The 23,931-nt window shown below is 42.5% G+C and overlaps 1 protein-coding gene across 6 annotated transcripts in view; it reads right to left on the reverse strand.

Annotated features, from left to right (window-relative positions):
* LOC119659920 overlaps positions 1–23,931 on the reverse strand; it is a 175,095-nt gene that overhangs the window by 72,926 nt on the left and 78,238 nt on the right. For all 6 annotated transcript variants that reach the window (XM_038068246.1, XM_038068248.1, XM_038068245.1 and 3 more), the window contains exon 2: positions 10,772–11,156. In XM_038068246.1, the coding sequence (XP_037924174.1) occupies positions 10,772–11,156 (385 nt within the window). The remainder of the gene's footprint in view (positions 1–10,771; positions 11,157–23,931) is intronic.

Here is a 23,931-nt window from a genome sequence, read left to right on the forward strand (position 1 = left end):
GGGTCGTTTGCTCTATGATCTGAGCTCTGGCTGAACTTTTTGGGCCAGGTCAGAGCTGTAACTAGGTATGATCATGACTGGAATAATGATATTCGCAATCAATAAGGCATTGTTAACATCGTGGGTCAGTTGTAAGAGAAACGTCTACGATGGCAAGGTCATGTAATCTTCGCGGCGGTAGCTTCCTAGTAAAGGTGGGTCTAAATATACACGTTGATGCAAATCGATTCAAAGGTCGACCGAAACGGCGGTGGTTTCATATACGGAAACTTTTCTACTCTACCCAAACTAAGCTTACCACCAAGAAAATAAGAAAATTGCCAAACCTGTCCCAGAAGGACAACCCGCTGGGGAACGCGTTACATGTCAAAGAAGAAGAGGGATAGTGTATTATTTAGCATAGTGTAAGACAAGTAAAGTAAACAGCTTTGCATTTCAGTCAAGTCTTGCCGTAATACAGCAGGCGCTTCAAAATCAGAACTCACAGGTATTACAATAGAAAAGTCTGGAAATTAAGGCGAACAATTTATTTAAATGTGCGGTTTAGAAATTAGAACGCGTGATTCTAATTTCTGAGCATAGGGATGCGTCTTTTGTTTTTACAGTATTTTCTGATGTTTTATTTCTCATTTTAAATATATTCCCCTTTCTGTTTTAGTGAGGTAGGTTAGGATTATGTTTGCGCATTAAAGTTGGACAACGGCAAGCCTTCAAACTACCAATCATCACCCCTTCATCAAAAAGCTGGTTCCATTTACCAGCCTCAGAGAGCCTGCACATCAGGGAATTCTTAACATCAAAGGGAGGGGAGAAGAGGAACAGCAGTGTAAGTTGGTCGAGCTCAATCTTCTTCGCGAGAAGAACGATTAGAACGTAATGATCGACACGATTCCACCTCCTCGGTATCCCTCTGAGAGAGAGAATTCTCGCATATCTGTATAAAGTTGCTGACGAACCCCATCTCACGTACCATAAGAAAATGGTGTTATCGGTGTTGTCGACAATTTGATTGCAGAACACAAAGTTGGGGAATCGTCCCTTTCCAATCTTGTGCAGGTAACAATGAAAGCCTTCATGTCAGCTTCGAGATTTGATAAAGAAATAATCAATCTCACCATGTTTCCGGTTGATCCACAGACGTAAACTCCCGATCACTGTGTCGTACATCTGCCGCTTGACTCGTTTTGCAAAGAGACCTGAGCTCCCCTTTAAGTCTCCGTCCTTGCGCTTATAAATATTTTTACGTTCCTTAAGCGGGTAACTTCTCCGTTCACCATCTCAATTGGCTTTGAGGCAGTACGAAGGGTAGATACCGCCCACAAAGCTATCAGCCTCTGTACTTGCGCATGATAAAACATCTTCATCAACTTCCCACGTTTTCTATCAAACGACTTAACGTCGAAACTTCAGCTGTGATCTTATCTTATCTTATTTCGAAACAGATTATCTTCAAGTTGAGCGTCAATTCAAGTTACTTATTTATTAGTTTGACTGACTAAACAGTTCGCTGATCGAAATTGGATACATTCATCGTCCGTCGCAACAATATGTCAAGTCTGTTTTGTGCCTGTTCACTAGTTTGACTGACAAAAAGTGCCACAACACCATTCGCATAGAGTAAGGAACAGTCTGCCAGATAATCGTAGCATATTTGCAATCTTACGGAATTGAAGGCATTTCTGATATCAAGCGATCAACCGATAACAGCTACGATGATGAAATCCGCGCACGGTTGTTGTCAGCCAACAGAGCCTATTTCAGCTTATAAAAACTGTTCCGCTCGAAACGTCTCACCATAGGGTCAAAGCTCTTACTGTACAAGACTTGATCTTGCCAGTCCTCATGTGTTCCTCGGCAACTTGGGTTCTTAGCAAGAAAAATTGCGAACTCTTGGCCGTGTTCGAGAGAAGAATCCTCCGAAAAATTTTTGGCCCCCTACATGAGGATGGACGATTCCGTAGCCTACACAATGACGAAATCTATGAGCGATACCATGACCGTCTGGTTGGGGATAAAATCCGGCTCAATAGGTTACGGTGGGCGGGTCACTTAATCCGTATGGATGAGGTAGATCCCACCCGGAGAGTCTATAAGGGCAATATCTATGGTAGAAAAAGAAGACGAGGCAGACCCTGCCTAAGATGGAGCGATGGTGTAGGTCAGAACGCCAGACAGCTTTTAGGAATATCGAATTGGTGGACCTCGGCGCAAAACCGGGATGTGTGGAGTTCCTTATTAAGGCAGGCCTAGACCGGATACCGTTTGTTGCGCCGTTCATGATGATGATGAAGGGATACGAGGAGTACTATTCTTCGAGATCTTTTGGTTCAACACAATTAACACCATCAACAACCTCTATGACAGCATTCAGTGTGGATCTCCTTGCTATAAAATCAAGCTGACTTCGGGCTAAGTCCCCTGCAGGACGTATTGCTTCGACGAATCTGCTGTTTATGAGCTTTTGATTTATTTTTTCGGCTGCGCCAAGCATACACGGTGATTGGTATTTGGACGAAAGCTCTGAGTCTCCTTTGCCTTAGCCAATTAGCGTGGGTCTCGTCAAGGAGAAGTGTCCCACTCTAGGTAAACACTGAATAAACTGAGCGGTAGGTTTGGTCCATGGTGAAACCCAAGCTTATGTACATTTCTTGACATACTGTCAGCTCCTGGCCCCTCCTGATTTTTCTTCTTCTTCCTTTTCAGTTCTTTCTGTTCGGCATTAAGTGAAGAGAGTTCCTACGGAGAGTCGATTTTTTCGGTGATTAGTTTACAGCCGAATCTCCATGGATCCTAAACCATCTTCGCTATATTCTACGCGTAGGAAGAACGCCGGGCTGATGCTCGTTTTCTTCGGAGATGAATGCTCTTTTCGTAACGTTGACGTGGATCCGCTGTTTAAAAGTACATACCCCGTTCTCATCACCATTTCCAGAGTCGGTTTTCTTCTGTGGTCTGCATGAGGCATGCCCCAGTCACTGAAGTCAACCCCAAATAAGGTCCGGCCCTCTGAAGTGTCAAACTTGCGAAATAAATAGGCTACAAGCTGAGGAAGGGCTACAGCTTCATTGCTGTAGTGAAAACAGAGTGCCGGCTTCTCGGGGCAACAAACCAAATGGTCCTTATTTCGAGTTTCGTATGTTATAGATTCCTGGCCTTCATCCCCTCCTCTATCTATTATCATACGTCCCGAATACTGTTGAATAATGAGTAGTGTATCTCTAATGACTTGCACTCCATTCATTTTGAATTCCTTTACTGGGGATCTAGCAGTTTTCAAAAATCCATCTTTCTCACTAGTTTGGTCATTAACTGATTATATGGTAAGTGTTGGATTTTATTGTGGCTTTCGTCGAATCATTTTTTTCTCTCTCTCTCTCTTTAACTTGAACTCTATGTTTTCTAGATAAGTGCGAAAAGTGTCCTTGGCCGTTAAGAAAAAAAAACCTTGGACTCTCCAAGTTTTCTGGAGTTTTATTTGAATTTCAAATGCCATAGGAATTAAAAAGAAAATTATAGCAACATAATTTTACTATTTTAATCTTGCATATTTGGGTCAATAAAAGACAATCCACGTGCCTAAAATATAACTTTTATTTTCCACGGTAATAAAAATAGAACTAACCATTTTTAAAATAGATTTCATGGACCGCTATTGACCTTATTCAATTTTACCAAATCAACCAAATAAAAGATCATCTTATTTCTGATGCAAAAAGATTGCAGGAGGCATATTAAATATCCGCTATATCCAAACCTGATATGAATATTCTTTGCAAGAATAAATTAGACCTGATATCAAATTCGTTCTTCTGATTTTCAAATTTCGAGAAGAAAGTATCCCCGCAGCATATTTTAGGAGCATATGCGCCGAAAATTTCTAAAATGCAAATTCAAACCCGCGGCTGAATGGAACTCTCTTCTTTTTATCGATTCCTACGCAAATTTCGAGGGTGTAAAAGTTCTACCATTCTTCGCGGATGCTGAATATTTATTTTTCTATATATAACACAATAACGCACTATCATGGGAATTTAAAGAACGAAAGTGTTCCAGATGTCCAGATATGCATTCGATTTAACTTTAAGATGAAATGTTCTGAAAATTGATAGGAGACCGTAAGAAGTTTGATCAAGGTGATTTTTGAATAGCATACGTAGTAATTAATGCGTGACGTTCTTTGACGTCATAGGTAGCAGAACGTTGGTTTGAGAGAAGACTAAATTTATGTGAAACGGAAATGGAAAGTTTGACTGACTTTATTTAAATTATTTAGAGTAGTAAAGCGGCTTTTTTTAGTTTCAAAAGGCAAATTATTCATGAGTGATAATGGCCGTTTTTAGGAAAAGAATTTCCAAGAAAGTTGTTTTTTGGCTCTTTTGAAAATAAATAAATGATTGAATTCCAGGACACAACATGAATTCAGTATTTCTAAGTGCGATAATTTTTCAAGAAAATCATACTGCAGCTCCTATACAAAATTGTACCACATCCTGATATCTTTAGATTTACAATCAGTCGCGATCCAGTAGCTTATATTCTGCAACTACCTCTTGCGAAGAATCGCATAAAAAATCGAATAAAAAGTAAAAACTGTATAAACTAAGGAACATTCCCATTCAACATGCACCTGAATTTAAGATATATCTGGCCTACCTGTACCTAATTTTCGACTAAAAGTACATATTTTGCCACGAAAAAGGAGTCGTAGTCCCAACTACCGCAAGTCAGCATATTCTAATATTCTCAACAAAATAAAAATAAATATTCTAAATTATCTCCGAACTGGACTGATTTTGGACAAAAAACGGGAGTATGATGCAAGAATGAACTAAATCATGGTAGATATTTTCAAATTCCCAAAAACGTAAAGTTAAAATTATTAAAAATTCACATTGGAAAACCAAAAATCGAAGTTGACGCAAGAATGCTTTCTCTGAAGAAACTAGATATGCAGATGACTTGCGTATCTTTAGAATAGATCAGGCGTCAAAATAAGAGTCGTGCATGTATATATATATGCACCGAAATATAAAGCATCCAGTGTTACCAGTGTAAATAAATTTCAGATTTCAAAACAGCGATAAGTGAACCGTGAGGCAGTTGAACCATGTTTTTGCCACAAAGCGGATAATTGTACGCCAACATTAGCGGATCTGTTGTCACCAGGGAAAGACATTTAGAAAAAGATGAAAGTAGCGCCTTAGCTTTACGGTCGACAGTAACTGTCAAAGCCGAATGCGACATAAACCATTAAGAGGGCTTCAGCAAAAACAAATTTCTGGTAGAGTTTATTCCAGGATTTAGGCTACAATTTTCTCACTGGATCATTGATCAGAACAGCCATTAAGACAAATAAGTCGTTGACTGTTACCAATTGACAACAGTAAAAGAACCTGCTAGCATAGAAGGCAAGTTCTAAGATACCCCCACTCTAGGTTGTCGAAAGCACGGACAATTTACAAAATCTTCTTCTTTTTCTTCATCCTTTGTCCTGCTCACAAGGTATCATTACACTAGTCCAATGCAACATGTTCGCCTCCATTACCGCGGGACACCGTTCATTATCTTTTATAGTCGGTTAACACTCAGGACCATAGAGAGCGACAGGACGGACGACATTGCGATAAATTTTAGATTTGTGACGTTCGTTGATATGTCGATCACAAAGAACACCAGTTGTGGAACGTCACTTCATCCAGGTTGCGTTAATGCGTGAAGCAATTTCATAACATATTTCTCCATTGGCTGATAGCGTTGACCCGAGGTATTTAAATCGCTCAGTTCTGGGCAGATGACTGCCGCTGACAGTGATTGTGCCTGCTTCAATTTATAAAATACGAAAATGATATTCTGCAATTCTTGTCCGATAGTTCTTTCGTGGAAAAGTCCGGAGAAACAAACCGCTAAATTCTCTTTAATATCATGGAGGACTACTGCACGGTCGAAAATATGCCCATGAAAAACAGGGCGGAGTGTTTCACCTAAATTCTAACCGCACAACATAACTTCCACTCTTATTATTCCAGACCTAGGCCACACTTATTCTACATGAAGGTTCGACGATGACCTAAAAGCTCATGATGAAATAAACGTGCCTTTCGTATCTCTTTACCATGCCGACCGCGAAATTGAAGAGCTTTTGGCTGGTTACATTTGATGTCACTTTTAATCAAGTACCGATTTTAACATCATCGAGCTAAATGTGTTTCGAGTTCGAAGAGACGAGATTGATCTTTCTTCGGGAAAGACTAACTCAAATTGTGTGATACCAAGTAGCAAATCACAGGCACAAATTCCCAACTTTGAACCTATTCTGTATTAACAGGCACCATGCAAATATTAGTAGGAGTATCACCGTAGTTGTTTCGGAGAAATTTCACTATCGCGTCTATTGAAACTACCTTCAGGTTCGTATGCATTGTAGTTGCCAACTGGCCAATCTCTTTAGGATAACCCAGCCACCGGGCTTAGATTTGGATTTGGATTTCTATATAAACACAACCGTGGCTAGCTGGCCAATTGTCCGTCCTGTTGCAATGTAGGAAATAGATAATGAGGACTAAATCATGTGCAGCCTGGGAGAGTGTGCCAGAAGAACTCGTACGTTGGGTTCAATTGCTCTACTGCGATCCGAAAAGCAAAGTTCGAAGTGTGGCGGGTGTATCAAAACCGCTTCGTGTTTCTGTTGGTGTCCATCAAAGAAGCGCCATCTCACCATTTCTCTTTATTCTTGTAATGGACTCCATCACACGGAAAGTCCAGCGCCCTATACACTGCTTTATGCAGATGATGTTTTCTTAGCCTCGTGTCAAGTCGCCCAAAGACGGAATGATCGTTCTCATCCAACACGGTCTCAAATCGATTCTGATTAAAAATGAAACAGGCACAATCACTGTTTGCGGCAGTGACCTGCCCGGAACTGGATGATTTAAATATTTTTGCCAATGGAGAAGTGCGTTATGTAATTGCTTCATCCATTAACGCAACCTGGATGAACTGGCGTTCCACAACTGGTGTTCTCTGTGATCGACGAATCAACGAACATCTCTATATCTCTATCTAAATCTAAAATTTACTGCAATGTCATCCGTCCTGTTGCTCTCTATGGTTCTGAGTGTTGGCCGATTATAAAAGACAATGGACGGTGTCTTTCGCACTAACGAGAATTTACTCGCTAAGATTGGTCTGAACATCGAATTCAATGGTAAGCAACCAAAAGGCCGGCCGAAACAACGGTGGCTTGATATGCTGCATGAGGATTTAAAAGCCTCCCGACTACATCCAGATCAGGCATTTGATAGAACCAAATAGCGACGCAGATCACGACGAGCCAGCCCCGCTTGTGAATGGAACAAAGTCTGAAGGAGAAGAATAAGACTGGGAGAGCGGGCTAGTGACCTGTGGGGTAAACTAGTAAATGATTTCCCGTTACACTGACGAGTTCCTTGCAGTAGCCATAGGGGCTATTGGTTTGAATAAAATATACTTGAAACCAATAGGTAATCATGTCAGCATATTTCAGGTAGAAATATAGACGCCTGAAACGTCAACTTAAACCTTCAAACGAATTATAGTGATTAGCATGTTGCGATACTAACCCAGAGCCGCTAGGCAAGGAAACGAAATGTCGCTATAAGAACTAGAACCCTTCAGTTGAATTGGCAAAATGTTGATGGTGTCGATAATAGGAGAGGCAGAGGTAGGTTTGAAGGTTGGTTTGACCTGATCTTCGACAAGAGAAATGGGCTTTGGGATTGTTGCGCCTGCTACGGAAGCCTTCCATCGCCATCTCGTTCCGTGTAACCAGCGGTCCACACCCTTAAGGAACTTGATGTCTTCACCCATGCTTCGACGTGGTGAGCAAGCGTTTAGTTTGGACGTCACCTCTGGGGACGCTTCGATGAGGGCCTTACCAGTAGTCAGTTTGCTAGGGCAAAAATCAATGATGTCTATACGTACAGCTGTTGCGTTCTTCCTAGTACCATAATAGCATAATTTGAGATGTTAGATAATTTTATGTACATGTCATTTACCATAGAATATTTGGTCTTCGCGTGCCAGATGATGCCACGTTCATTGGTTTTGTAGGCCATATAGCGATTGTTACTATCAAATTATGATTATGAACAGTTAAGCTGGACTGAGCGGATCAAAGGACAGGGGAGGCCTTCATTACCAATCGCCGTAAAAGCAATAATAAGAGATTGTTTCAAAATTGACCATTTAATACCTGGGCGTAGTGATGGATGTCGAATTGAGTTTCAACGGGCACTTGGACTATGCGCGGGAAAAGGCAGTAAAAGCTAGTTCAAACAACACGATGAAGTTCGATAACTGCAAAAAAAGAATTGCTATTTTTGCGTTGCACCAATGTGGGAATGCGTCGAAAAAGATTCATAGTTTGTTAAAAAAGCTGCCGGTAAATGGACGATTCATTTTTACGATATTAGCTCGATACCCCGAAATAGCTGATGTGGTTGACAGGTCGCGGGAGGGGCGCCCGCGCTTCGTAAGTCGCCCGAATGTTGTGTATGTTATGCGTGAGCGTGTTCGTCGCAATCCTCTCCGCAAGCAGAAACGAATGCCGGCTGTAATGGACGTTTCAACTTGAAGTATGAGTCGTATTTTACGAGAAGATCTCGGTATTGGTGCGTACCGGCGGTGCGTTAGCCATATGTTAACGCCAAAACTGAAGGAAATACGGCGAACTCAATTTTGTGATGAAAAAATTTTTACCATTGTGGAAAAATTCAACCGACAAAATGATCGAGTATACGCTTACAATTCTTATGAAGCCAAAAAAAATGCTCCGCGAGTCCAACGTCGTCACCAAACGACTTCTGTCATGGTATGGTAGAGCGTCTCATATCACGGAGCAACTTATATTCATTTCTGCGAGGAAGGGCGTCAAAACCAATGCGAGCGTGTACGAAAGATGTTAAAAGATGTAGTCGACCTATTGAGTGAATCTCTATTTGTTGGAAAGCCGTGGTGCTTCCAGCAGGATGCGACCCTCGCTCACAAAGCCAAGATAATCCAGCAGCGGTTAGCGGGGCATGTTCCTGATTTCATAATCGCGGATGAATGGGCTTCAGGCAGCCCAGATTTGAATCCTCTGGACTGCAGCTTTTGGACTAATTTAGAGAAGACTACCTGCGATCAAACTTACATCGATTTGGAGAGTTTGAAGGCTAGCATCCTGCATGCAGCTCGAGAAATGCTGCTTCATACCGTGGGTGAAGCAATCGATGCATGGCCTCACAGACTTCGAGCCTGTATAGCTGCTAGCGGCAGTCATTTTGAATAATTTTTTTTTTCGTTTGAAATCTCTATGTTTTTTTTTGTAATGGTGTCCTTTTCGATTGATTTGGTTTCTTACTTCGATTTGTTTGACTGACAGAACTTATGGCTATACTATGTACATCACTTCGGATTGAACGAGTCTCCCGATTGTCTTCAATGCATTAAAACACCCGAGGACCCAGAGCACAATATATGCCATTCTGTAAGGATCATGGAAAAGAGATGAAGGTTTAACGACGCTTTCAAAATAGGTATTGTACCCCATTCCCTTGAAGAGAATTTTGTATGAGATTCAGGACATTGAATCGCAGTAAACGCCTCCGTGCCCGGATAGCTCTGTGCTTAGAGCACAAGGCTGTTATCCGGAAGGTTGCGATTCAAATCTCACTGGTGGCATTGGGATTTGTATCGTGATTTGATGTCGGATACTAGTCAACTCAGCTGTTAATGAGTACCTGAGTCAAATCGGGGTAATATTCTCCGGCGAGTGCAATGCTGACCATATTGCCTTCTATAGGGTGCTATAATCCTTAGTGTACCGTTACGGTCTTGAATGAAGTGCTCTAATATACTTCAAGGCTCTGATCCAATTGGAGTGTATAAACAAAAAGAAACCGAAAAGTGTGTCGGACGCGTGACCTTAGTTTGCCGATGTGGACTAAAGTTCTCTCTGTGAAGTAATGCTTAATGGTTACCTCTCGGGGAACGGGAGCAAGAGTGGGAGTGGTTTTTGTGGGTGCCACCTACACACTCTAGCACAGTAGTGTATTTTTAAAATTTCATTCTCCGTCCACAAAAAACCGTTATGATTTAGAGAAAAACTTCAATAGGTATCATTTTGAAGAACCATTCTAAAGATACCGTACGGTAGGTGTTAGCCAACAGAGCCTATTTCAGGGTCAAAGATCTTACTGTACAAGACTATGATCTTGCCAGTTCTCATGTATTCCTCGGAAACTTGGGTTCTTACTAAGAAAAATTCTGAATTCTTGGACGCGTTCGAGAGAAGAAACCTCCGAAGAATTTTTGGCCCCCTACATGAGGATGGACGATTCCGTAGCCTACACAATGACGAAATCTATGAGCGATACCATGACCGTCCGGTTGTGGATAAAATCCGGCTCAATAGGTTACGGTAGGCGGGTCACTTAATCCGTATGGATGAGGATGATTCAGCCCGGAAAGTCTATAAGGGCAGTATCTATGGTAGAAAAAGAAGACGAGGCAGAATCTGCCTAAGATGGAGCGATCGCGTAGGTCAGGACGACAGACAGATTTTAGGACTATCGAATTGGTGGACCTCGGCGCAAAACTGGGATGTCTGGAGCTGCTTATTAAGGCAGGCCTAGACCGGATACTGGTTCTTGCGCCGTTGATGATGATGATGATTCTTGAGATACCGGTGACGAAGACCCACGAATAATATTTAGATTAAGTCAAACATGATAACATTGAAAATTTCACTTACCCCTTGCCCGGCTCCAGTCAGATACAACTGCCTCAGTGGATCCTGCAACCCTTGCAGACTCGTAACTTTATCCTTCAATGATAACGATCCTAAACATCGTACTTGAAAGCTACACGAAGTGGCATCTTTAGCCACATCCGTAAACATCCTCTCGATTTGTGCCTGTACACTGTTACTTATCCTTCGAACATCTTTCTGTACGGCACTTATTGTAGCTGAAACTTCTTCTGTAATGATTTCTTTATCGTCACCGTTAGAACTGGCCAATAAAAGTCTATTACTGGCGGCTGAGTTATTGGTAAAATCACTACGTCGACCGTACATTATAATTGATGCGGTACGATGAGATCCGCGACGATCATCTAAACGTTGACTTATTATTGATCTGAAATTAGGAACAGAAAGATTAGATTAATTCAGCTGAATTGATAGATATATTCGTAGATCAAAAACTGGAATATTGGAATGGTCCATATTTAGAGCAAATGGAGATTGTATCTAAATCAATACATTTGAAATTAAAGAACGTTTAGTCTGTGAAGTAGTGTTGGATTAATGAATTATTAAAAAGCGATCATAATTTACGGATAATTAACAAGAACTAGAAATGAACCGGAGAAAGCTATTAAGTCTCCGAGCGTGTAAGCTACTTTGCAAATTTCACTTACATGAGTATGCTTTGCGCTCCTTAGTTCTTCGAATATCGTACGTAACTCCCAAATTAGTTTCTCCTCATATTTTACCCTCTTGTAAGATTAAATCTACATTGACTTTCCAATAATTGCATAGTTTTTTCCAGACAGAACATGACAAAAGAAATGGAAAAAGGTATGATGCGTGCGGCTATGAAAATTAAGCTCTAATATCTTTATCGCCAATCTTCACTCTAGCCTCAATTAGATTCTTTTGTCTAGAATCGGATTCTTGTCGATATATAAAAAAAAGTAGTTTAAGCATCATATTTTAGTCTTCTTTCTCTAAAGGAGATTACCGCCATGTTACAGTTTAATTTATAAGACCCGGTTTTGGTACAAGATCACAGACCGGGCAAAGAAACTGCTGTTGCCTACCACACGAATACATGTACATAAATTTCCGACGAGTCGATGAAGATCAGGAAGATGATGCGATCAAGTTAAGATCCACTCGTATCTAGTCTTGCTCTTAAGAAACTAGAAGATACTCGTATATGAATTTTTTCTCCATCAACACAGTAATGTGTGGAGTGCACATACTTCTACACATCTTTTAAGTCTGATAAATTTAGGTTAATAGGCTTGACTGTATATTCATCCGCGTACGATATATCTTCTTCAATTCTTCCACTTGTATGACCGAATGAATGAGTAACTGATTAAATGAAAAGATTTTTTTTCGAGTTTTTAAAGTTGGAATTTTATTTGAGTGAATTCGCTTTACGGTATCTAGTTAATCGGCCCCGTAACAAAAACCGAAGCAAATTGAGATGTTAGAGTTTTCTTTTGAGGATTTTTAGATTTTAATTCGTGTTTTTCCACGGTTTTTATGTCCATCAACATTTCTCTGAAACGGATTTCTGATGGATCTTTCTTTTGATCGATGTCTTTCTATTTATTTATGCCAGTTTTGAATCAATTTCCGCGGTGTTGACGTAGAGGAATATATTTACATGTTTTTAGTAAAACTCAATATTTAGGAGTGAATTTTGCCTGGAACATATAATAAAACGTTAGCAATTCCAGTTCTTAAATATTTTTATTATTATAATTTTTCAAAATGTTGTTTTCTTCCCATTCATATTATTCAACTGGCAGCGCGAATTTATTACATTTATTATTTGCCCTTGTTTATATCCTCCAAAGATAAGCTTAATAAAATGAAATCTTCAATCTATTTGTGAAGAAAAATTTGATTATGATTTTTGGCAAAATCGGAACAAAAGAGTCTCGGTAACCTGAATATATGTTAACCCTGACCTACTCAATTCAGATCAAGGAAAGGCAATGCGTGGTTTTTTTTGAAATTGAGTTTCTAAATTAGATATATATTTTGAATCTGAGCTGCTCCTTGGAGAAGAATGCGGAATTTGGCAGTTCTCGATGTAGGTCCCCTCCCTCGCCTACCGGGTAATTAACTATTGAACCGTTTGAAACAGTTGATGGCATTCTGATGGTAGCAGTGGAACAAGTGGAAATACCAGAAGCTGGGCCCTTCTGGATTTGTGCTTATTTTGTGTGAGAAATTTTCTTTGCACATTTTTCCATTCGTACATAGCTAATTCAAAATTCAAATTCAAAATATTCCTTGATATATCCAACTCCACCGTTCGTATAAGTTCATTTTATATGGTGATGACTTATGTCTTAGATTGCGATAAATTCTCGTGAAATAAAAATTTTGACATTCTATAAATTTGTTAATAAAAGTTGGATTTCCTTCAAACTTCCCAAAAATGCGTATTATATTATTTCTTATAATATAACCAAATGTGTACTTTTAGAATGCACTTAAGAGGGGTTTTCGGGTAAATTTATAAAATATGGTATTATGCTATGAATGAGTACCTGAGTCAAATCAGGGTAATAATCTCGGCGAACGCAATGCTGACCACATTGCCTCCTACAGTCTACTGTAGTGTACCGTTACGGTCTTGAATGAAGTGCTCTAACACACTTCAAGGCTCTGATCCAAGATGGATTGTTCCGCCAACGATTATTATTATTTCCGAGTTATCACAATCTCGGCAGATGCCGGATTTTACCTAATACTAGGACTAGGTGTCAAGCATTTAGGCTCGGACGATCCTACCTACTTAACAACTAAAGGGGCGCTGGTGGTGGTGGCCGGTGGTAGCTCAGTGGGAGAATCCGTCGAGTACTCCCCGCAACATCGAGCACGTATGCAGAATGGTGTACTTCTGCATGGTTTGAACCAGACTGTGCGAAAGTCCCAGGACATCAAGGGAAGCTGTGAGGGATTTAGGTACAATACCTGTAGCTGACAATATTATGGGAACTACAACCATCCACTCGAGACGCCAAATTTCTTTGATTTCTCGAGCCAATGGCTCATAGTTCACCTTCTTCTCCACGTATTTCCGTTCAATGTTGGTATTATGGGGGATAGCAACATCAATAATACACGCGGAGCGACCCGTTTTGTCAACTAACAGTACGTCAGGCTTATTGTGTAGAGTGTGGCGATCAGTCAGAACTTGCCGGTCCCAATACATGCTGTAAGCAGAACTATTAAGTACTGGTTGCGGCTCATATCGGTAAACCGGACATGTTCCCGTGATCAGCCGATGCTTGTATGCAAGGTTTTGGTGGATAACCTTACATACAGCATTGTGCCTGGTGATGTATTGCACCGGTGCCATAACAGTACAGCCAGAAATGAGATGGTCCAACGTCTCTAACGCCGAACCACACATTCTGCACTGGTCGTTCTCCACCCGTTCTTTCATGATGAGCTTTTTATAAGCTCAGGTGGCGACCACGCCATTCTGAATGGCACACATGAACCCCTCCGTCTCAGCAAAGAGCTCCCCAGCATACAGCCATCTGTTCGACAAATGCAAATCGACAAATGGCTGCCAAAGACAATTCACATGTTAACCGTGCATTGCCTTCGACTTCTATTCATCGATCCGGTCTTGGTTCGACTTCACCCCACACAGCGGATTGAAAGATCGATCCTTCAAGTTAAGTGGAGTCAGTCCACAGTCTGCCTTACAGACAGCCGCATGCAAGGGACTCGCCCGCTCTTTACTGTAAAAATAAGCGCGGAGCGAGTCGACTTGGCGATGATGTTGAGCCGCCACGTCAACCACGCCCCTAACTCCGATGTTACGAGGCAAGTTCATTCGCTCCACGGCAGACTTTGAATGATTCATTCGGAATTTGGACATAGTTGTCCGTATCCGCCGCTGGGCGTTTTCCAGATCGGTCTTCGTCCAGAATATTTCAAATGCCTAAGCCAGTGAAGGGATTGCGAATACATTCAACGCGCTTATTTTATTCTTCCCCGAGAGATGCGATTTCAGCACCAGCTTTACACGTCACAGGAATTCGGACAGCAGAGCTTCTTTCAGATCACCAACTCGAGCATGGGTTCCTTGCAGAATTCCTAGGTACTTGTAGAAGTCTGTCTCGGTCATAGCTTCGATGTGGAGGTCACCAATGCTATGTCCGGCAAGTGGCTCGTGATGACCTTTGCGGATGGCTTGGATTCGACACTTGTCTAATCCAAACTCCATTTGAATATTACGGCTGAACATGTCTATTATTCGCAACAGACTTTTAAGATGGTCGTCAGTACCAGCATACAGCTTGATGTCATCTAAGTACATCAAGTGTGTCAGTTCGCATTTAGCAGGTAGGCCATACTTTATTGCAAAACCATGCCCTCTAGCATCATTCAGTAGCCATGAAAGGGGGTTCAGTGCCATACAAAACCAAAGGGGACTCAATGAATCCCCCTGGAAGATGCCCCTCCATATACGGATAGGCTCTGAGGTATTAACACCCTCAGATGCACGGACTGATAAGGTGGTATGCCATCCTTCCATGACTGTCGCCAAAAACTTTATTAGTTTCGGATCAATGCGATACAGATGTAGGATATCGATTAGCCAGGTATGCGGAACGCTGTCGAAAGCCTTGGCATAATCGATATAGCAACTGAAGAGGTTTCTTTGGCCTCTAGTTGCTTGTCCTACAACTACCGGGTCGATAATGAGTTGCTCTTGGCAACCCCTTGACCCAACTCGGCAGCCCTTCTGCTCCTCGGACAGAATGTTGTTGGTCCGAGGTGCGCATTGATCCTTCCACTAATAATGGACGTGATGAATTTGTAGAGGGTTGGTAAGCAAGTGATCGGTCTTGTGTCTGCGGGGTCCTGCACCGTGTCCTTCTTAGTAATAAAGTAGGTAATCTCCGCAGCGAGGAAGGGTGGAAATTCCTCCGGCCGACTCATGACCGCATTTGTACTGCGTGCCAACCGACTGTGCATGCTGGTAAATTTCTTATACCAGAAATTCTGCACCCGATCCAGACCTGGCCTCCTCCAGTTCTTCGAGCTGTTTATGCATCCACAAAATTCATGTCAGGCGTATTGGCATGGCGGGTGCCTTCGACGGTGATCCACTCATCATGCTCGGTATGCTGGGCAGATAACCCCCAAAGTCCACTCCAATACACTTTCGCTTCCGTCACCGAGAACTGTATTGTCTGGACGCTCTGTTAGGATTGGTTGAGAGATCTGAAAAAGCCCCGCTGGTTCCTCGCGTATGCTACATTCTGGACACGTCTGGAATGACTTTCGCAGTTCCAGACGAATTTTCCATGGTGGATCTCTTTGGTCACTCAAACCAATAACACGAAAGCGAATCTTCTGACCGTGCAATCTGATAGTCGCAACTGGACCACAATACACAAGTGATTGTAGTTGCAGCAGCGACATATCAGCACACAGGTGAGATGCAATCTCATCATTGATTTGAGATAGAATTCCCGGAGTTGCTGGAGATGCATAGAGCCTGGGAATACCTGGTCTATGCAAAGGATCCATATCCGAGAATTCTATACACGCTCTTTGGAATTCGTCCCGAACCTCAGCGGAAACTTCAGCTGGACGGTAAACCTCATCCTTGAGGAAGGGGGCGCCCCTTTTTTCAATCTAGAGCTCGTTGCGGTCCCCCGCCTGGAAAAATTATGGCCCTTCGAATAGTACGGTAATGTCGTTATGGTCTTGTTTTTATTTTCAACCCTACCGGGTCAAAGAGTAAGGATGGGCGGGGGTGTGTAAGAGGAAGAGGATGGTCCCCCTATCTAGCCCCGTTAAAAAATTGCAATGGCTGCCCACACTTAAGTCTTATGGAGCTCTAAATTGGGACCACTATCGTGTCAAAACGGTAGGATTTACCTTTGACCCCCGTCTCGCTAGGGGAAAAGTATGCAAGTAAGTAAAAATGGAAAATCTTAGTGGTTACCTCTCCTTAAAAACTAATTGCGTTTCAAATAGATCGTATAGTAATATCATCAACATAAGGTTTGGTCTGTCAGCGTTACCCCCGGAGAAGACGGCAACAAAGAAAGTATGCAGAAGGAAGGATAAGGTCCTCCCTTTCTGACATCGTCGAAGAATTGTGGAGGTCATCTGCGGTTTAAAGGTTATGGTGCCTCGAAAAGAGATCATTTCCGTAATATTACGGAAAGAGGTGGATGGATTTGGGATAGCCCTCTCTGCAAGCCTCCTTGAACATCACAACAATGATTGCCCTGCAAAGAAGTTTGTTAAAAATAGTCTCTCGTCGAGGCACCGTAACATCGGTGGCTGGTTTGGTGAATCAAACCTTACCATGGTGATATTAAAATATTCCTCATTTGCAGCGTCTTTATTTCCTAAGGGGGAAGGGGTGACCGCTACGGCTTTTCAAATGAATTCCTACTTGAAGAGCTGCTGAAATATGGGAAGACAATGACCCATGCCAAATATATGACCGGATCAGAGTATCTACTTGAAGAACAGCTGGAACATTAGATAAACGAGATGCACGATTTGACAACCTGTGAATTTGAGCTTCCACTTCGATGGCTACCGAAACATCTCAACAACGTGGTATTCGAATTACAAGTCTTCTAGGATAAACGTCTACCTTCAGAACTGCTGCAAATCCTGAAAAACAAGACACAAGCTGAAGCTTAACTCTCACGACTGGCTCGATCAAGACAGTGAAGACTGCGATTACAAAATAAGTTGAAATATCCGCATTTACTTAATGGTTATATTGTGCTTACATTACGGTGTTATAATAAGAAATGCCTGGGATATTTTGTTTCAATGGCGAAGTCAATTTGTCAGAATTCAAACACTTTTTACGGCATATTCTGAAATGTAATGCACCCTTTTAAATGGTATGACTTGGAGACGAAAATTGGTCCGCGCATTCAAGGCGAAACGATATAAGTGTATCATTAGGTTTTGCAAGTAAATATGATAATAAATAAGGATTAATTGAGGTATGAACTCTTATCAAGAAATTTGACTTTTTCCCCATCTCAATAATTACCCCGAAAAAGCTTTTAGCGACCGGTGTGAAAATTTGTGCACCGATTCGGCCATCCTTCCCAGACAAGGGGCTAGGAACTTTTAATCATGTATTCCCAGGTTCTATTTCTTAACCCAATCCAAACATTTCCTTTTTTCTATGAAAACATTACTAAAATTTAGTTGTTGCAAATTCAGGAAATGCTTGCTTTTGCAGCTTGAAAGGTCGTAAAACAAGCAGCGAAGAGGAAATTTTGCTCATTGATAATGGTTTCGAGGAGGACATGGTAGACGAGATAGACATAGCATTCAAGTGCGGAAATAATGAGGACATTCCTCTCCTGAATGAGAATAAAAGGCACTCTACGAAAAATAAAGCAGTGCAGGCGCAAATAGTGGGGCCGAAAATAAGGATTCAGACAGTGATTTTCAGAGGTCTCCTCGAAACTACCATCGCTATTCTGTTTCCTCACCACGAAATAGCGTGGCACCTGCAATTGTCGACGAGGTGCTGCGGGAAATATGTGGCTGGATCGGCGACAATAAGGACCCAGGTTTGGATGGCACGCCTAACAGAGCTTTGAATCTGGCAGTGAAGATTTGGTCGGACGTTTTCCCCATCTTCGAAGCCTGCTTAAAAGAAGGAATATTCGTTGCTCAAAGAAAAAAGCAAAAGTTGATGTTGCTTCCCAAACCCACAGGAGATGATGCAGAGAGTGACCCACGAAAATTGTTATCTATCGTAGGAAGCGGCAATTACCAGTCGGAGCAACATAATGAGTTTTGACACGTCCACCTTTCAGTGAATGCAATAAGGATGATGGTGGGCCTGGCAAAGACGCACTGATTCTATGATCTGGCTGTAGTTGTTACAGTAAAGCGCCAGAAGACACGATAAGAGTGGTTGAAAAAGGTCGGGTCAACCACGTCGGTTGAGAAAAAGGAAGTAATATTAACAATGAACCGTTGAGAAAAAAAGGTGGAAGTCGTTGGACATACGGTTGCCTCTAGATTTCTAGTACCCGGCGGTGATAATCGACGCCAAACTGAGTTTCGGGGAGCACCGAGAGTATGCATATTAAAAAGCGGTTAGTGACACCATGGGACTTGCAAGAATTTTGCCAAATGTCGCCGGGACGAAACATTGTAGAATATTGCTCTTAGCTGGAGTGATGTCATCCATTTTGCTATACACGTCACTTGTAAATCCACAGAGAAGAAAACAGGTGAATTCGGTCTAGCGGTTTATGGGTTTAAGGTTTTGCCACGCTGTTAGAACCCCGGCAGTGCTGGTACTGGCGACAATGATCTCATTCTGGTAAATGAAGTGAGTGTGGTATGTAAGACGAATGGAGGGGCACACTGAGTGCCAGACCGCAGTAAGATCACAGCCGTATATTCTCTGGGAACGCGGAAGGGACAAGCTTTCACAAGGTCGACGGGGGGACATGCTCATTGCAAACATTAGTGTATGGTGGAAACATGGCGAAAGCAATTATCACATTTCCCAATTCCAAATGAAACACAGTCGTTGTTACAGATGGTATCTGCCCCGCGTTGCATATTTTTACACACCGTTCAAAAATCCCGATCGACAGCAAGCCTATATTGGTAAATTTTTCAGTTCGCATAGTTTTGAGTCGTTTAGTATACTCCATACAAGTGGCAAAAATACATTTCTTTGAGGGCAACTTTCCAATACTTCTACTATTAGGTAGCGATCGACACCCACTTCAGCACACAACAATATTTGCGTTAGTATAGCATAGATTCACTTAAAGTAACAGCGACACCACCTGCGGCATGATAAAGTTTTCGGAAACACCCACAGTCAAACGCTCCTTCAATGTCCGCGAACACCCCTATGGCGTAGTCCTACCCTTGAGAGTTGCATCCTCTATTTTTGACACCAAAGAATGAAGAACAGACTCAGAGCACTTCCCCCGGTGGTGAGCATGTTGGTTTTTACTAAGTGGGTGCGACTTAAGCGCTTTCCACGAATGTGAAGCTCAACCAGCCGCTCTAAACTTTTCAACAAGAATAATGTCAAGCTAATCTGTTTAAACTTCCTTGGATTAGAATAGTTATCTTGGTCAGGCTTTGCTATGAAGACTGTTAAACTTCGTCTATATATTGACAAGATCACTAACCACAATTGTTTTTGGTGGTTTAGAAGATAGTGTTCGTTACAAGCTCAACCAGGGTTTTTTGTGGTACTTCTTAAAGGACAATGAAAATGACGTTTCAGAGACTCCGGTATTTTTGCCAAAGATCAGGAAATAATATTATTAAATAATCCTTCTCCTTTGTAACTTCTCTTTACAGAGCATGCTTGAAGAACGGTTCTAGGCAAATTTTGGCTCTGATACTCCTATTATCTTCCTTCATGTGTGTATTCTTTTCAAACTCTGCAATTGGCTGATGGACTGCTCTGTCAACTCCGATATTGCTTTCTGCATCGCCTCTTATAACAAACGTAGGGCGGATATTACCCTTCGCGGAAACCGAGATTTACTTCCACTCTCCGATTCCGAGGATATGCCGGTCTTACAACGCCCTACATCTTGGGTCCTTTGACTCTGTCTCCTCCTCTAATTTTTAGCGTAAAGTAAGCCATTTACTTGCTCCTACCTCTGAAGACAATATGTTGTTTTCTGTGTATTGTCTTCATTAAATAAATAAATTGTGGAGACATACTCTTTCCAACCTCCTCATTACTTGCGAAGTACGCGTGCCCTGCAGCTATTTTAGAAATGGTTCATAGCGGTGCGTTAACCCGGTTATTTTTGTCGTGTACGTCTATATCTTCGAATTAAACACGGTTGGTTGGCCACTTCGACAATGGAGTCGACCAGTTGGTGAAAAATATTAAATCTACCATCCCAAAAACTCATGTGCATCTGTCGGCTATTCTTTTCTTTTATTGATTGCAATAGAGTACCCCTTCTCAAAGATTGATGCGGAAATCATATAAGTAGCAGACATCGAAACCGCCTGATGTACATGGATTTCCAAAAATTCGCATAACCTTATGATCTGTCGCCTTTCCACGTGCGATTTTTATGATATTAGCTACAGACATCTACAGGATAGATAGTTTTGGATGCCGCGGTCGGCGTAGTTCCTGTCGCTGCAGTGCCATCTGCCTTCTAAATTTTTGCCTTAAAGTGCGGAATCTGCAGATTTCCGGTTCTGGTAGGTATGCTGCTTCAAGCGAAGCGCCCTCCTAAGAAAGTAGATAATCTTTATGAACCGATCTACATACTATTTTTTCCAGTCCTACTATTATAGAAGAAAAGAAGTTAGCTGAACGGCCGCAAGCTTTTTGCCGCCGTATGTAACCATTCCAATCTAGAGAAAGCTCGCCCTCAGGGGTCGTTAGCGACTTTCAACGGGTCGCTTATGTTATGCTTAGCTAGCAGTATACCTGCGCCCTAGGAAGTAGCCTCGGTGAAGAGCGAACCGCGAATGACCGGTACACGTCGGGACACACTGGGAGTCTCCGGAGGCGTCGACAACTCTCTGTCGGCATCGACGGGGTGATGTAAGCATAGGTCTGCCAAGGTGGTAGTTGTGACGTGTATCAGGAGCCAGCCCTTTCGGGACCCTGGTCGGGAAGTGTGCATTAAATCGGTTTTAGTAGACCGCGTTGCCCCGAGCGAACGTTGATCCGTCTGTGAATTCCGGATCAGCTAAGCGTAGGTCAGCGCTCAAGAAACTGGGGTAGGGGCTGTGTCCCTGAGGAATATCCGTTCTTGACTATTGCGGCCCGCTCCCTTGCACACGATGCGCTGGTTACTTTTTCGTGGAGAATATACATAAACTTATAAAAAAAATCGACGAAATAACAGGTAAGGAGAAAGAGCTGAGTTCGTTTGGGCGGAGCACAAAAATGTGTCGCTCACCGCAGCGATTAGCGAAAGAGGCAGCGAGGGCCGATATACCCGATGTGTCACCGGGGCGCCCAAATAAAGAAGAAGAAATTCGGGATCTTAACTGCCTCGCAGAAAAGGTCGAAGTAGAGGAGCCGCTAAAGCGTGAATGTCCAGAGGTAACCAATGCCCGGGTAGGTATAACCTGTGTAAATGCTGGAGGCCAAAAGCTCGCCCTGGTGGAAGCCCCCGAGCAATATGCGAGGAAACTCCTTGGCTGTGGGAAAATCAAAATCAGATGAGTAGTATGCAGGCTGCGAATGCGGATGGTCCCCACCAAGTGCTACAGGTGTCTGGATTATGGACACGCGTCAGCAGCTTCCAAGGGTCCAGATAGGAGGACAGTATGCCGGACATGCGGCCAAGTGGGTCATCAAGCAAGACCTGCAAGGAAAGTGAAAGTTGCGCATATTGAACACCGACCAGATGGACCGCATTGTACGGGCATTGTTCCCGAGACACCCAGTACGGGTTGAAGTAAATAGCGCGGAAAGCGTCGAGGATTGCCCCCTTTTCACAATGAGAGGGCTCGAAGAAGCGGTTCTCACCATGAAAAACAGAAAGACGCCAGGTCCTGATGGCATCCCGGCAGAAGTTTACAAATTGAGGTTCCGCTAACGGCCAGAATTGATGCTTGAAGTGTTCAAGGCTTGCTTGAAGGAGGGCATTTTCCCTTCTCGCTGAAAAGTGGCCAGACTCCTTTACTCAGTAAGGGTAAAGGAGACCCGAAGCTCCCGTCTGCATACCGACCACTGTGTATGCCTGACACGGCCGGAAAAGTGCTCGAGAAGCTCATCGGGGGTAGACTCGCTGAAGCGATCCGCGCTGCCGGTGACTTATCCGCAAGGCAGCTCGGGTTCAGAACAGGGAGATCTACAGTGGATGCTGTTATGGGAGTCGTAGATGCGGTTCATCGAGACGAGGCACACATCCGCCGATTTCGACGGATAGTGCTCCATATAACTCTTGATGTCAGAAATGCCTTCAATTCCGTAAGATGGACAGATATGCTAGGCACATTAGAAAATTCCTTTCACGTGCCAAGCTATCTCTTGCGGACATTGAGGAATTATCTGAAAGACCGCTTCCTGCTCTGTGAGACGTTGGAGGGCCAAAAGAGCATAAAAATCACGTCGGGAGTAGCACAGGGTTCCATCCTAAGGCCGGACCTCTGGAACGCGTCCTACGATAGTCTGCTGAGACTCGATATGCCCGAAGAGTCACGCCTGGTCGGTTATGCAGACGACGTTGCTGGACGCACTGTTGGACAGGCGCAAAGCAGACTTGGCATATTGATGCGAAGGGTAAGCGGATGGATGACTGCTCACGGTTTGAGCCTTTCGCTGGAAAAAAACCGAAGTAGTCGTCCTGACCAGAAGGAGAATCCCGACCCTGCGTCCCATATCAAGATATTTTGGAGGTCGTTTGAAACTATTATACTATGCGGGAGTGGTGTCTAGTGTGTCCGTTGAGATACAATTATCAGCAACTATAAAATCGAGTTGGGGTTTGGTTAACATGCAAAGCAAGGAATTTAGGTCCGTTCCTCAAACTTAAAGGAATTTCTCTCTCCGAAATGTAATCATATCAGACTAGAATTTTGAAAGACTATCTATAAAGTTGTGCAATACACGAACGTTTAATCTTACTACAAGGAACAACATATCTTGAAGTCTACTTTTTGGTGCTTTTGCAGAATTTGATGCACTAACGGAAAGAGATGCACGAAGGACTCTAATATAACGTGATGAATTCAATATTGATTCTGGTTTATGTATTTACGACAGTTGAGTTCATTACGGATTGCCTCTTGAAAGCTCCTCAAAAAAATTTTCAAAAGCCAGATGACATGTATCAACTCAAGGACGAATGCGCGGAAATAAGTGCGTTGGGCCGAACTGGGATAACAGATGCCTGTAATGTCTATATATTTCTTACTTAGTTGTCTCATTCCCGTCCTATTTAATTTTGCAGAAAGAGCTGAAATCTGCAATTCCTTATTTATTTTTACATCTTATTTTTGCTTATTGGCCTTCTCCTCTGTTTTTGGATACGCTAAATGAAACTTAAATAATTTTGTACTTGCACTAGCCAAGCTAAAATTTAACTTTTGAAGAAAGGATGTAAGTGTTTAATACTAATTTTTTGTTAATTCATTCAAGTTGCTGGCTTAAATCTTTCGTTTTTTCAGTTATTCAT

This window comes from Hermetia illucens, chromosome 6 (assembly GCF_905115235.1).
Source record: "Hermetia illucens chromosome 6, iHerIll2.2.curated.20191125, whole genome shotgun sequence".
NCBI lineage: Eukaryota > Metazoa > Arthropoda > Insecta > Diptera > Stratiomyidae > Hermetia > Hermetia illucens.